At 46.6% G+C, this 15,659-nt stretch overlaps 1 protein-coding gene across 1 annotated transcript in view; it reads left to right on the top strand.

Moving 5' to 3' along the window:
• SWAP70 (switching B cell complex subunit SWAP70) overlaps positions 1–15,659 on the top strand; it is a 361,445-nt gene that overhangs the window by 212,764 nt on the left and 133,022 nt on the right. The window contains exon 6 of the mRNA XM_069223626.1: positions 2,694–2,802. Within this exon, the coding sequence (XP_069079727.1) occupies positions 2,694–2,802 (109 nt within the window). The remainder of the gene's footprint in view (positions 1–2,693; positions 2,803–15,659) is intronic.

Below are 15,659 nucleotides of genomic sequence, written 5' to 3'. Positions count from 1 at the left end.
ATTCAGTGCCTATAACTGAAGGTGTGTTTTATTTCATGCTGGGAAGGTCAGGTTCGCAGTACCTTACAGTAAATGTCTCCGTGCATTCATCCTGCGTACACAAAGACCCATGGAGAGCAGCGTATACATCTTAGTACATTGTCACTCTTTGCTACAAATGTTTATTGGTCTAAATAGCTCTTACAGCTGTTACCGTTCTAATGTTTGCATGCAGCTTACATATAGGAGCTCTGATAAACGTTTTGATAAACGCAAATATAACTTTTCAGCTTGGCAATTATTTAAGCATTTGTTTTGGTAGTTCTTGCATCTCTCAAGAAAGTCAATGCAACGCATACCTTTTATTTTGACTTTCTTCAACCACTTTCCACAATTACAAAGTAGTATCCATACCAACTCCAGAGCACATTTGTAAAGTGCTTTCTGCATTTAATTAAAATAAAGCAGGTCGTTTTTTAAAATAAATCTGAGCTTTCTGGAACACGTTTGGAATAGTGGGTGAAGTATATCTAGGCAGGCTGCCACTGTGAGATCCCTAGCCAGAGGACTGTACGTTCCCTTCGGTTACCTTCTGAGTGGGTTAAAGAACGTGTCCTCCAATGGTCAGGGCATATTGCACTAGATCAAAGCAAATATTGCTGTTTTTCTCAGAAAACGACCACTGATTGTGCTTTGCAAGTTGTCTCAGCATCTGTGCGTAAAGCACTCTTGTGGGAGTCTTGAGTCCATATTCGGCAAGACTAGTCTTGGGTTAAGCCACCCTGCAGATGCTCTCCTTCTGTTGAGAGGTCGCTAGCAAGGCAACCCAAACATATTGGGACCTGTTTATGCCATGCAGTTACTAGGACGAATGAGATGCTTACTTCTCACTAGAGCCCTAGTTCACAGTTGAGCAGACAATGCACACCCCTGCCCGCTTTTCGTACATCTCAGTTCGGACTACTTGCTCGCCTTGTAGAGATATTTTATTGAGAATGGAGGTAATACACTGTTGGGATAGACGGCAAGGGTGGAACTGCACATTTCATGTATGCGCCTGCATGCTTACTCTCTGGTTGCCATCAGTACTAGAAAAAGGGAACACTTGCTACTGCAATACAAAGAGTGATCAGACATGTACACCGCAGGATTTGAAAATCAATTTTAAGATGAGTAACGTGTTCTTCTTACGTCAAATATTCTGTGGAGTTGAGACGGGTGCTAGCCTGCTGCTTTTCCACACGTTTCCACTCTTTTATCCTCACTTTCTTGGTTGAGTGTAAGACAATCGTTTGTGCCTGCATGTTGGTTTTATTAGTGATCAGCTGACACAGCAGCAAAAGATGGGTCTGCTGAAAAAAATATACTATTATATACTGTAGCCAGGACCGTAAGGCCACATGCATTGTAAAGGTACTGGGACTTGCTAGTCGCAAGAAATCAGCTGAGGAAATAAATCTATGTTGTAATGGGAACAACATAAACACTGGAGTATGTGGCAGCAGATGCATGTTGGGTATATGGAGGTAAGAATAGCGTATAAGTTGAGCAGACTATTCTGTGGCTCTTGGAGAAGTAGGGAATGCTGATACATCCTGAGAGCAGTCAAGACTATGTATGGTAAATCTAGTGCCAAAGCTTTCAGTCTGTGCTTAGGTAGGTGGGACTCTTTATTTCATGCTGAACAAACAGTTTTCCGCACTAGATTTTCAGGTAGCCCAGCACAAGCAGGACACTCGTAGGTTGTGTTAGTGTATGCTGCTAGATGACAGAAGAGCCACTTGTTGGCAGGATGAGGCAGAGAAGAGGAAAGGATGCCTCTGGGTCATGGGTGCTCAGGGAGGCTTACATCCAGACTCCCATGGAAGCTCTTCTACCTTCCCAAAGAAAGAGTCTTCCTGCACCCTGAAAGTCCCTCCATGATCAAAGATCGTCTTGCACCAGTACAGTCAAGCTCATCCTTAAACTCCTAACTATGTTCAGGTATACAGATACTACCAAGAAGGCCAATAAGTCTCTCCATCACCTGGTGCTTTCTCGGTATGTCTCAGTAAACTTCGGCCACCTTCACAGTGTTCTGGCACTTTCAAGTGTTCAGCCTTTCCCTTTCCAGTGTGTCTCAGCTCGCCTTGCTACATTTAATCGTTTGCCCATCCCTTGGTGTAGTTCACATCCTGAAACACCCTTTTCTTTTTTGTTCTAGTTGCACCAACCATGGTGTCGTAAAGAGGGAATGCGTCCATGCTCCTTACTTTACAGACGCCAGTGCCATGCTGGTTCCAGCATGTAATCAAATGCAACAATTTCTGGTCAGTGGGAAAGGGGCATACGAACTGCATCCACTTGTTTTGGGTACTCTTTGTAAATATCACAGAGAGTCAAAGAGAGATTCTCCACAAAAGGCCTGATTTACAGATTGTGCAACTCTTGTTGTGCGCCTGGCTTACTGGGTTTTAACACTAATCGAGGAGAACTCCTGGTTTACAGCTTAACTTCAAGAGTAATCCACGAGTACATTGGTATAAATATCTGTGAAGAATATCTGTGAACCAGGCCGAATGTTGTCATCAATGTGAGTAATTTGCTTGGTTAAGCATGTTTGCCTCCTTTCCGGGAGTACCTAAGGATTGGTTATAGATGTTATTTTTTCAATAACTTAAGTGTGTACTGGAAGGACACGCTGCCTTGTCACATATATTCATTTTGTGTTTTAGTCTTTACCAGACAAAGATGGGAAAAAGTGCCTTTTCCTCATAAAATGCTTAGACAAAAGCTATGAAATCAGTGCATCTGACAAAAAGAAAAAACAAGAGTGGATACAAGGTAAGCTACAAATGTGTATTTGTTTGTGTGAATGTGTGCGCATGCATGTGTGATCCTGTGATTCAAAATGATACAAACATATTGCTAGGGAATTGCTTCCTTTCCAGTTCAGTACCTTCCTCAGCAGAGGAGGCCAGTTCTCCTTCCAGCTGGTATGTTCTTTTCCTTGGTTTTGAGAATTAGATGTGTCCAACATCATGTAGAGATGAAGCGATGGGAGCCATACCTGTTGCACTTAATCATCTTTCATGGAAAGCGCTTGTGCCGGAGTTTGTGGCATATGTGGTTTTACTGTAGAGGAGTGTGCTGGAAAATGAAAGTGCACAAGCAGTGACGAGACAGAAGGGATGTCCATAGTCTAATAAGCAACCCCACCTTCGCTTCCAGACCTGCCTTGCTTGCTTAGCAAATCACTCACTCTCTGTCCCATAGCTGAAGTTGCCCCACATTAATGAACTTTTCCTTTTGACAGTAGAATCACACTTTGGAAGTCATGCATTGCATATTGGTGAAGATTCACAGTCGACTACCCCTCCACCCACGTAGCAGCCCACTGATACCTACTCAGACTGGTGGCGTGCTAGATAATACCTGAGATGAATCCAGGAGACTTAGGCCATAAAACAGGAAGAGGAAAATACAGCTGCCTGGGTTACCCAGACTCTGTGCTCCCACAAACAACCAATGAGAAACTTGTAAAATCTTTCATCGTCATCTGCATCAATTCCTGATGTGGGACTTCAGAGACAGAGCTGTTCCGAGTTTTCCAAGCCGTCTGAAGGCATAAATATCCTTCCAGTCTGAAGAATGGAAGGATTGGTGTGAATCTTTGGCCGTTTTGGATTATTGGGTTTCTACCAATAACTATTGCAGACATTGCCCTCGAATGACATGCCCTCTAGTTGTAATAGTGAGAGTAAAGGGTATTACAATGGTGACTACGGTATTGGAGGTAAAGAAAACAAGGGGATAATGTACTTGATACTTCGCTGAAAAAAGAAAGGAGCTATTTAAAAAATCGACCAACTAGGGTAACCATAACTACAGGCAATGCGTTAGAAGCAACACAAGCAAGGGGATAAAGCAGGGTGGTTACTGTTCGGCTAGCAAACAGAGATAGGGATTAAAATTATCTAGGTGATTAAAGATAAAAAGAGTTTATGATAGTACATCGAAATAGTTTTAGTCTGTGTTTTGCTGAACACTGTCAGGATTTGTATGCACAGCACGAGTGCATGTCGTGGAATAAATAGAATAGAAATTGTAGATGAAGCAAGTATCCCAAAACTCACTGAGGAAAGTTGAGATGATCTTAACTGCTCAATCGGCATAGATGGCATTAGATAGTGTTAGTGCGTCAGACTTTAATAAGTAAACTTACAAGGGGACGCAAATAGGCCGATGAACCTTTTGACCAATGCTTGAGATGTTCCCACCATATAGGCCTCGTACCAATATCAATCAATAACCAATTGTCAATCTTTAACATCAATTATCAACAATAATCAATAACATTAGTAACCAGTAGGAGTCGGCAATTGTCACACAACATGACCTTTCAGTCATGAATAACCACACCTTTATGTAAAAGTTAGAATATTTATTTTCCTGCATTAATAATGCTAATGTCACGTAGGTTAATCTCAAAATCAAATGATAAACATACTGAAACAACACTGGCTGGCCAAAGAGTCTAAAGAAACGCAATCTAATCAAGGTTTGAGCAATTCCAAAGTTACAGTGCAAATTAATAGCAAGAATAACTGCGCAAACAATATCACATACATTTGGATTCAGCAAAGAAAAGACCTCAAATGTTATTCCATATATCAAACTTCATTGGTGAACTCCCTAACTAACATCAGATTAGAATTAGCATGTTGGGCTTCATGCAAAACAATTTAGTCAGCATAAATTTGGAAAACATCTAACTATGGCTCTATCACAATAGTGCAGTTGGTACCTAGAAACAAAAGCAAATAGACATAGCAAGCAACATTTTCATTAGTATACCTATCCTCAGTATGGATCAGCAAGCAGTAGCAGGCTTCGTCCTCAGGACATCAATTCGGTCAGCAAGGCATCGGGATTCAGCATCAAAGATCAGAAAAGGCAGTCTTTTAAGCTTTAAAGCACGTCTCTTCTCAAGACGCTCAAGAAAATAATGGCAAATGAATGGTAAATGGAAAATGGGAAATTGGCGAATGAATAGTGTCTTTTTCTCAGTACTGTCCTGTTAAGTTAGATTTCCTAAAACTACTTTGCAATTCCCTATTGGTCAAGGGATCACATGTTCACACTTTGTCCAATAAAACGAAAACATCTGATCTACTATTCTACTAGTACATGGTTCACATGTCGATGATTGGTTCATTACGTAGTGTTCTTATCCATCCGGCTTGTCAGGTAACAATATTGTTGCAGCTTATACTCCAGTCAGTATGGTCATTGTTCTCTCCTGAGAAAGTCAGTCTTACACGTATTACATTTACAGTGTTACATTCTGCAGGAACAACATCTTCTAGCAAGCTGTTCTCATGAGAAAGACTTTTAGCGACAAGCACATTAGGTCAGCACAGTGGAAAATCACAATTTAATTCTCTAATCTGCCATTTTATTAAACGCTTAAGAAATGCAGCTTGACATGAGGCCGTGCAACTAGGCCAAGACCTCCACTAAGTTAAGTTTCAATTAATAAAACTAATACATAATGCATAACCCTAAATATGACATATTACTACATTAATAAAACATATGCTCAATATTTCATATTAATAAGCCATTAATAAGTACACTTCTTGAACATTGGTGGCCACTCACGTGGTCATACTTTCAAATGCGTGCATTATTTTTCCTACGTTATTACATTTTCTACGCAAATTAAACACTCAAGATACATGAATATTCATTAATAATTCAGTTAAAAACTCCTTGTTTTAGCAATAGGCAATAAATAATCCAGGAACTAGTAAAACCCGGGATCTAAATATGTTACCCATCAAATGTCATAAAACAAATGTGGTACATCTGACATACTTTAGTAGATGTAGAATGAGGCCTTGAGAGGTGAAGCTGGACAGGCTCCATAATAATCATCTTCTTCTGGAATTCTATAAATTCTGGAAATAAAGGGATTTACTGTATACTATTGGTCTCCTTGTCTTGACATAAAATCACAGGGGTTACCCACTTACAATTAAGGTTTAATATCAGGTAAAGAAGTTTTTATTAGATCGGGTACAATCCAGCAGTGGTTAGTCCAGGATCCCTGTGGTGTGATGACATGGGTTCCTCAAATTCCTATAACATTGTCAGGATCCCCTTCCATGTCTGCAGGTCGTTCTTGACATGGTCATCCCTTCTAACCTGCCTTAACCGTATTTTTTCTCCCACTGCCCATTCCCTCAGATCTTAAAGCCAACCATTTGCGCTGGGTTCCTGTGCATTCATCCAAACGATGGCCAGCCGCCGTTCAGCCAGCAATAAGGCCATCAGCATGAATTTCTTTTTTTTTTTTTTAATATCCCCTAAGAGGCACTTCACTAGAGTCAGCTACTATACCCCCTATACGCCTCAGAATCGTACCACAAAGTTCCAAAATATTTGTACCAAGGAACAAACCCAGGCCAAATGTACAAAGGTTGCCGATCAAGTGTGGCACTTGTGGCATCTATCAGTCTTAGTTGGGGTAGAAATACTGAGGTAATGTATGTGCGGTGTATATAGTTAAAATGTATTAGTTTAAATTGAGCATTGCATGTCCTCTGCCTGAGCAGGTCACATATCGCCTTTCTTTGTGTTGCCTCTAAGGGTGTGTTCAGTTCCTCTTCTCAGCTTCCCATGCCTTAAATTCAGCCATGGGTGTATTTGCCAGCGTAGCACTATAAATGTGGGAGATTGTGTGTCTGCCACCTCCATATTCCAGGATGGTCCTAAACAATGTTGATGAGGCCAGGGTATGTGTACCATATTTCTCGTACTATATTAACGATACTTACGTAAATTATTAATTGGCCCTGACTCAACCCAAAGGCCTCCTGTGCCGCCTTGAATGTTGTAGAGGTCTCACTGGGGTAGAGATCTGTGAGAGTCAGACAGCCTCCCTCTCTCCAAGTTCCAACGTCTACCGTAGTGGTCAGTTGCCAAAATGCCAGAAGGTCCCAGAACTCAAACTCCTGTGTGAATGGCACCCATTTTAAAACCACCTTCACCGCTCGTGTTGCTGTGTGTTTTATTATGTATGCTAGCGTGGAATCCCCCCTCTCCCTGCATGGAATAGCTGCAGTAGCGTACTGTGGCAGGAATCGTCTCTAAGGAGAGTCGTCTCCGAGTTGTCCCCCTCTGCTAACCAATGTGTGGCGTGTTGCAACTGTGAGGCTAGATAATAAAACTCTAAGTTGGGCAATGCCAAGCCTCCTCCTGCTAAGGTTAAGTGCAGGATCTCATGGGTCACCCTACTGCGGCCCCGGCCATACCAGGGTTATTAGTAATGAGTGTAAATGCTTGAAGACTGACTTGGGGAGGGTATCAAGAGATTGCTGCAGAGTATGTAGACATGAATGCCATCTTTGCTTTTGCAACATGCCCCATTATCAACAACGGGAGGGTATTCCAGAAATGTACAGATCTGTCCACGCCCAGATTTACCCTTTCTGTATTGTGTTGGTTCTGTTGTCTGACCGTGTGGGCCACCATTATTCCAAGGTATCAGAAGTGGTTGGTTTCCCACTGTAATTGCAAATCCGGTAATGTGTTAGAAGGGAGTCCAGCTAGGTGTCCCAGTGGAAACATCAGCAATTTGTTTACATTAATACATAGGCCAGATAAGCGCTTAACAGTTTCCAGCTCTCCCATCAATATGGGAAGTGAGGACCTTGGTTCTGTCAGGTAGAAGAGAGTGTATCATTTCCATACAGTGATATCAGGTGGTTCATGCCACTCACTCAGATACCCCATTCCTCCATGTCTTGTTGAAGCCGCTGCGGGAATGGTTCTAGGCCCATCAAGAATAGCACGGGTGGCAATGGGCACCCCTGGTTCGTGCTCCTCATTATCTGGAGCAATTCAGAGCACAGTCCTCCCATCCTGACCCTGGCCATGGGTTCGATATAAAGAAGTCTGACCCACTTTTGGAGTTGTGGCCCAATCCCCATGGCTGTCAGCACCACTAGGAGGGAATTCCAATTCACAGTGTCAAATGCCTTAACAACATCTACAGAGACCAGTGCCAACTTTTCGTCCCTGTCCTTCACCTCTTGGGGAATGTGCATGAATCTGAAAATATTCATGGTGGTATTTCTTCCAGGAATAAACTCACATTGGTCCGGATGAACCAGCCGGGTGATCTCCGGCCCAGCTGCATTGTGAGGATCTTACACATGATCTTCATGTTAAGGTTAATCATTATAATAGGGCGATAGGTTGCCAAATTGGATAATGCAGCGTCAGGCTTTGGGATCATGGTAATGATCCCTTCATGCATTGACAATGGGAGTATGTTGGCAGCTAATGCTTCTTTGTACACCAGCCAAATGGCCATCTCAACAGCAAAGGCCTGGTAAAACTTGGCTGTGAAGCCATTGCTTTTGGAGCTTTTATCCTGTGGGAGGGATTTAATGGCCACCCTGAATTCCCCCAAAGTTAGGTCAGAATCCAGGGCCTGCACTGTTACCATACCCAGCTGCGGCACTGGCATGCCATCCAAGTATTTAGACAGTCGTCCCGCTCTGGGTCTCCCAGGCTGGCATAGACACTCTCAAGGTAGTCCTTGAACATTGGCAGTATGTCTCTCTGTGATCTCGCCTCTCCCCCCTGGGATTTGTGAGGTGTAGTACGAGGGTGCGTAGCAGTTCCAGCTGGAGGAGCCACGGCAGGAACCTTCCCGATCTATCACCCTCTTGGTGTAGGGGTTGTCGATAAGATTTCAAGGTGTAATATTCTAATCTGTCTCTGGTGTCAGTCAATTGCCTGAGAGTTATGCCTCCCTGCCGGCGCCCCTCACCCACTGGGCATCTTTGCCATGCCACCAGGGTGTCTTCCTTGTGGCGCAGTTCTGCCTATGTTTGCTGCACTCCACATGTAAGTCCCACACAGCCTCCCCGAAGCACAGTTTTCAGGGCCTCCCATTCTGTCGCCCGCCATTGTGTAGTCATCCAATTGTGATCCATGTAGTCAATTACTGACTGTGGTATTGTTTCCCTGCCTACTTGATCTTGGAGAACTTCTGATGGGAATCTCCATGTGTGTAGGGATCGGCGGTTACCAACCTACTGAAATGTACATGTCACTGGAGCGTTGTGGTCTGATAAATATTATGTGTGGTGGGTTACTTCTTGTATCTTGGGAGATATATGTTGTGTTAGCAGTAGGTGAGCCAGCCTGCTAAATGTGCCATGTGTTGTTGAGTGACAGGTGTATTCCTGGAGCCCTGGATGTGTGTCCCTCCAGTTATCTCCAAACTATAGCTGTGACGTTGTGTCTCTCAGACTTGTGGTCATTCTCGGTTTAGTACCCTGCTTGGGGGGTGCGGATGGGGGGGCAGAGGGAGAGATATTTCTCGAAGCCTCCGTCTATAACACAGTAGAAGTCCCCCACTCAGATTGTGTCAGTCCCCATGGTCATGGACACTGCATCAGCTATCATAGGGTAGAATGATTCGTCAACTGTATTCAGGGCTTTGGAATCAAGTACTTCCAATTGCTGGCGATCCAGTGTACCCGTGATCAGATGCATCTACCCATGATATCTACCTCCATATGTTGCAGGGCAAAATGCACCCTCAGGGCTATCCAGATGAATACCCCCCTGGCTTACCAGGAAAAGATAGCATAGTATGTTTGTCCCCTCCATTTTTTAGCCATTTTCTGTGTTTCAGTATCGTTCAGGTGGGTTTACTGGAGACAGGCTGTATCTACCCCATGGCTCTTGAGTGGTGACAACACCCTATATTGTTTCCTACTATTACCAAGTCCTCTCACATTCCAAGAGAGAAGTTTATAAGCAGTGCAGACTACTATTGTGTGAAGTATGCAGAGGTCCCCATCTGCAGGATTGTCTCCTGGCTACCGCTGACATAATCTGTGTATAACAAACAGATTAATTAAAAACAGAAAACCTTCAACTGCCAATTTCTACCCTCCTCCCCCGACCCATGGACAACCATAGCGTTCATATATATCTATTGAAGTTCACACACTGTTGTGTCATAACATCCACAACAACCTTGCAGGACAAACTGTGACCTGTTAACATTAAGCTAGCTTCTTTCCCATCTTGCCAGGTCTATTACCTTCATGAGCAACCAAGTACATTAATTCTGTAAATATATGAACATTATAAAAGAAAACAACCATTATTCTTCTGATTCAAACCAGTCCTGTGATCTGTGGCCATACCTTCTCTCAGGTTGTCCAAGTAGAATCATTTTGATGACCCAAGGGGATACTGAAATATTTGTTTTGGAGGAGGTGGTACTTGGGTGGCCTCAACAGATGGGGCCTTTCTCTTGTTCTGCGTCAGTGTTCCTGAACCCTTTGCGGGCTCACTCTCGATAAGTGCCATGTCTGGAATCATCTCTGATGCAGGGCTTGGCGGCCATGGCGTGATGTCCATCGAGGATGCACATCCGGGGGACCTGTCAGCTCTCTCCGATGACTTTGACTGTGTCAAGAGCATGGCCCCATCCTTCCCTATGCGTATTCCATCGAGAGCCAAGGGGGTCCGATTTGGGCTGTGTCCGCCAACATCTATGTTTACTCGGGGCGTTCGAGTGTCCATCCCCGTTTTTCAGCATTGGTTAGTCCTGCTCTGTCTGTGGCCCCTGGGACCGCGAGTTCAAGCCCTTCTCAAACATCTTCTGACCTATCAAGGAGATTCATTTTGCCATTGTGTATGACTTTCACTTTAGCTGGGTATAGTTACATATATTTCAGAACTATTGCCCTCAGTTTTTGTTTTGCGGTCAAGAAGGATTTACATTGTTCCTGGACCTGCTTAGTGTAATCTGGGAAAACCGCAATATTGCAGTTCTCATATTGCGGCACGTCTTGTTCCCAGGCAGCTCTCAAGATGCAGTCCAGGTCCCTATAGATAAGAAGCTCGACATTAAGGGCCCTCGGAGGTGCAATAGGGCGTGGCGACGGGACCAGGGCCCTGTGCGCCATTTCAATTACAAGTATACATGAGTCTAAAGGGTTTCAAGGTCAATCTGATCCAGTCTTCTAAGAAGTGCTCTGCCGAGGTTCCCTCTGCCTTGTCTGGGAACCTCAACACCCGAATATTGCTGCGGCGGGAACGACCTTCAGCATCCTCTGCTCTCCTGCCCAGCTCCGCAGCCTCGTTGCTGACTTTGGTCATCTGCCGGTTCAGCATCACCAGTTCCCCCTGCAGGGTCCCTATATTTCTCTCCTCAGTGGAGACTTTGTCCGAGACTTTGCGCAAGTCCACCCTCAATAAACTTACATTGATCGACACGGTCTCTATCTGGTGTTCCAATACTGATCGTAGTCCCTGGTTGGCTGCCATTAGCTCTGCTCTCATTGGTTCTGCTGTGGCTCCCTCAAGGTCCTCAGCCAAACTACCTGACTGCCTTGTAAGCTTTTGGGTGGGCTATTTTGGGGTGGTATATTGTGTTATAGTGTTCGATCCTGTTAAACGAGCCACCCTGTAATTCCCCATAATAATAGTATTGCAACTGCACTGGAGGGCGACGCAGGGTCACTTAGCCTTTTATTAGGTGTTGTTTTTTTTGGTCCCGGCGGCCAAAGCTCTATAATAAGCTTAGGTTGAGAAATAGCTCCCATGAAGGTTCAGAGCTGCTCTTCACATACATCTGTGTTGTTCGCTCGGACATCCGTAGGCCAGTTGCTTCCTGCCTGAGCATCTGCCGTCCCCCAGATAGCTCTTTCAGGTCGCTAATCCATCAATATCGAAGAGGAGGGCCTTATGCAAGTAGGTCAGGTGCGCACCAGTATCCCCAGTTCACGGGAGGGCCACCCTCCTTTGTCGTAGATCAGGTGATGTCAAGGGCCTCACCCGGAGGGCCTGGGTGCAGGCATTTGATCTTTACTAGCCGCTGGGTGCCCAGAACATCCCTGAGGTACTGAGATTCTAAGGAGGTGGCCCAGTTGCTCGTCGACGTGCCTCAATGGGGCTCCTGTGTGCTAGGGAACTCTGCTGGGTCCACTCCTACAGTGCCATAGTATGTACTCCGATGTGCTTTAAATTCTAGTCCTCCACCACAAAAGGAGCTGGGCACTATGAGTGACCGCCCGCACCCCTCTTCAGGATGAATAGGTTCCGTTGTAACTGGTAGTCCTCCCGCAAGTACCACTTTGATAGGGTTGCCAGAGGTGGCGTGTCGGTAATGCCCTCCGCTCTCCCTTGCAGACGCCGGCCATTCCTCCCTGGCCAGACAGCCAGATACAAGCCTCAGCAGCCCTCGCTCCGGGCTCCAATTCCCCAGGCGTCTCCTGTTGCATGCAGGAGGCCCGCTTTTCCCAGTGCCACCACAGTCTTCTGTTCGGCCCTCTCTTTCAGGGCCCACGGCACATTTGATTTACCTCTGACAGGCCCCAGCAACCATTATCACTGGGGCCGAGATGCTAGCTCCAATCAGCCACCTTCCCCCTGTCGCACCCCACCCCGGGAGACAGGTTCCTCCCCTGTCAATCCTGTTCGCCACATTTAGGGCTGCGGGGGGGGGGCATCGGGAAGGGCTCCTCCGGGCCGGTATTCCCCTTGCCCCGTCCCCGGGGGCTCCAGGAGACAGATCCAAATCTCCACACACCACCAAACCGCTTCGTTGGTCCGCTGGCTGTCCCTCCACATCTGATAGAGAATTCTAGTTGCAGATACCTTACCTTAGAATTTCCCCCAGGCGTCAGACTGCATATGGAGATTTTTCTTCGAGCAGTACCCTTGCGTGTTGTCAGGTGGCGTCAGTCGAGTCCGTGGGCGTCGTTAGTATCGTGGTCGCCATGATGATGTCGGGAGTCTTATATAGATGCGCCTCAGCACAATGACATCAGTTCTTTTCTTTCCGCGCCACATGCTGATCCGGATGGAGCTTCCGTAGGTCAATTTTTGAATGACTTCAACACTTTTGCCGAGTTTTTTGGTGTAGTTTTTGGTGCATTGAGGATGTCCCCAAAGACCGGTTTGAAGCCTATCACCACACAGTCAGTGACTGATCTGCACGAGTCTGTTTGTGGTGCCTGGAGCCTGACCACAACCCAAAGTCAGGCTCCGAGTGCCAGGCCATGCACCCAAAGGCCTTGAGGGAGCTCTCCCTCAAGCTTATGGGGGCCTGGTGCTCAACTCCACATCGTTCCCGGTCTCGCTCAAGAGGAAGGTCTCGAGACTGCTCACGGTGTCACCACCACTTGTCGCCCTCCACTTCGGGTCACTCAGGTAATAATAATAAGAAGTCGAAGAAGGCTAGGCATCCTTCGACTTAGCCCCATCGCTCGGCTGATGTGACGTGGGAGGAGCTTCGACACGCTAAGTCTCAATCCTGGGAGCCTACTTCTGGGTCCATTCCGCGCCTCCCTGACTTTCAAGGAGCCGGAGCGACCCCAGCCCAATTGAAAGAATTCTATGAGGCCATGCATCTAATTTTTGGGCAGTCCGACACCTCTTCTCTGCCTTCGGGCCCTGGGGTTCGGCTGGGGGCCCTTCGGGTTCTGCACCAGCAGCTTTGGCCCTGGCCACCGAGATCCTCCTCCGGATCCGATACCGGATCCGTACCGACACCGGTAGTACCTTCAAAACCCTCCCCTGTTCTGATTCGACCGTTGACGCTCCCGATGTCGATTGTGCCCACGATCAACGTCAACCTGATCCTAATCCCCAATGACTCTGAGTCAGAGCGGCGTCGCATAACGCCACCCTTGACTTCGATGGGGTGTCTTCACCCCAGGTTGGATTCAGACCCTTATTCTTATGGGTATGAATATGGGGAAGGATTGGAGGGGTGCGTGGACACTTATGAATACCAGGACGGCCCTTATATGGACTGGTCACAGGAGTTGGGTGACGACAGTGGTCTGGATACTTCTCCAGATGCTGGCATGCTTTCTCCTCCTACCGTGGCTACGGAGGAGGGTGCCACTTATTCTGTGGTGGTCAGTAGGGTGGCTGAGATCCTTGGACTCGAGGTGCCTACAGTTGAAGTCAAGTCTAATCTTCTGACGAAGGTGCTGGGGCTTCCACATCTGAGCCTGTTATTCCCAGCCCTCACTGATGTCCTCTGGGTACTTGGTCCAGACCCAGCCCAGGGGCTCCTGTGAAAAGGATGATCGCTTGCCCGCCCTGAATGACCCTAAATTTCTGTCCCAACAACCCACACCTGAGAGCCTTGTTATCTAGACATCCTCTTCATATGGTGCATTCCCTTCTGCACCTCTGGATCGGGAATCAAAGAGACTCGACCAACTTGGGAAGAAGATGCTTTCTTCCTCCAGTCTGGCATTGCAGTCAGTGAACACTGCATGCGTTTTGGGCCACTCCTTGTGGGATACAGTTGCACACATATTGCTGCAGATACTGGAGGAGGCCTGGATAATCATCTTCCTAGCAGTTGCTGATGGGTGAGATGCAGTGAAGTTCACTATTTGATGTAGGCTGGACACGACCGACTCTCTGGATAGATCAGTTGCATTGACGGTGGCCTTAAGGCGCCATACCTTGTTGAGGACATCTGGTTTGTCAGGGGATGTCCAACAGACCCATATGGACACGCCCTTTGATGGAACGTGACTCTTTGGAGACAAGGCGGGCTCATTGCTTGAGAGGTTCAAGGACTCCCTGGCTATGGCTCGGTCCCTCGGCTCTTCAACTGCACTTCGTCAACAGCAGTCCGCCTTTAGCCCCTGGATGGTTGTTTGACTTGCAGGACGCTTATTTCCATATCCCCGTGTTGCCCTGCCATGGACGTTACCTATGATTTGTGGTAGGTCACGTGCACTTTCAATTTACTGTGCTTCCATTTGGCCTTACCAGCACCCCTAGGGTGTTCACAGAAGTGATGGCGGTGGTTGCAGCTCATCTGTGGTGGTTGGGAGTTTGTTTTCCCCTACCTCGACGACTGGCTATTGAAAGAACGTTGTCTCCCACCTTCAGACTACGGCGAACCTTTTGCACTTGCTGGGGATCCCTATAAACGTGCCGAAGTTACACCTGACTCCTTCTCAGATGCTCCCTTTCATCGGAGCTGTTCTGGACACAGTGCAGTTTGTGGCCTATCCGACTTAAAAGCGAGTCCAGGATATTCAGACTAAGATTCTGATCTTTCAGCCTCTATCCTGAGTCTCTGTGAGAATGACTCTGAGGCTGCTGGGCCTCATGGCTTCCTGCATCGTGCTAGTGACACATGTCAGATGGCATATGCAGGCTCTGCAGTGGAACCTGAAATTCCAGTGGGCGCAGCATCAGGGAAATCTCTCTGACATGGTCTAGATCTCGGAGGGAACTGCGAAAGCCCTGCAGTGGTGGCTTTCAAATCAGGATTGGGTCAACAGCAGATCCCTCTTCCTTGCCTAACCAGATCTGTCAGTAGTGACAGACACATCACTCTGGGGATGGGTGGACACATGGGATGCAACAAACAGGGCGGAGTGGGGTCCTGGACCTTTTGTCAGGAGGCTCTGTGCCTCTGGACATGGCTGGCACATCAGGGCATTTCCCTGGTGGTTCAACATCTAGCGGGCTCAGAGCAAATGAACTCAGTCGTCAATGCATAGCCGATCACAAATGGCGACTCCATCCGGAGGTGGCACAAGGTCTCTTTTAGCAGTGGGGAGAGCCTTGGTTAGATCTGTTTGCCTCCGTAGAGAATGCACAATGTCAGCTGTTTTACA

This window comes from Pleurodeles waltl, chromosome 3_1 (assembly GCF_031143425.1).
Source record: "Pleurodeles waltl isolate 20211129_DDA chromosome 3_1, aPleWal1.hap1.20221129, whole genome shotgun sequence".
Lineage (NCBI taxonomy): Eukaryota > Metazoa > Chordata > Amphibia > Caudata > Salamandridae > Pleurodeles > Pleurodeles waltl.
This window is presented reverse-complemented; position numbering and strand designations above follow the sequence as displayed.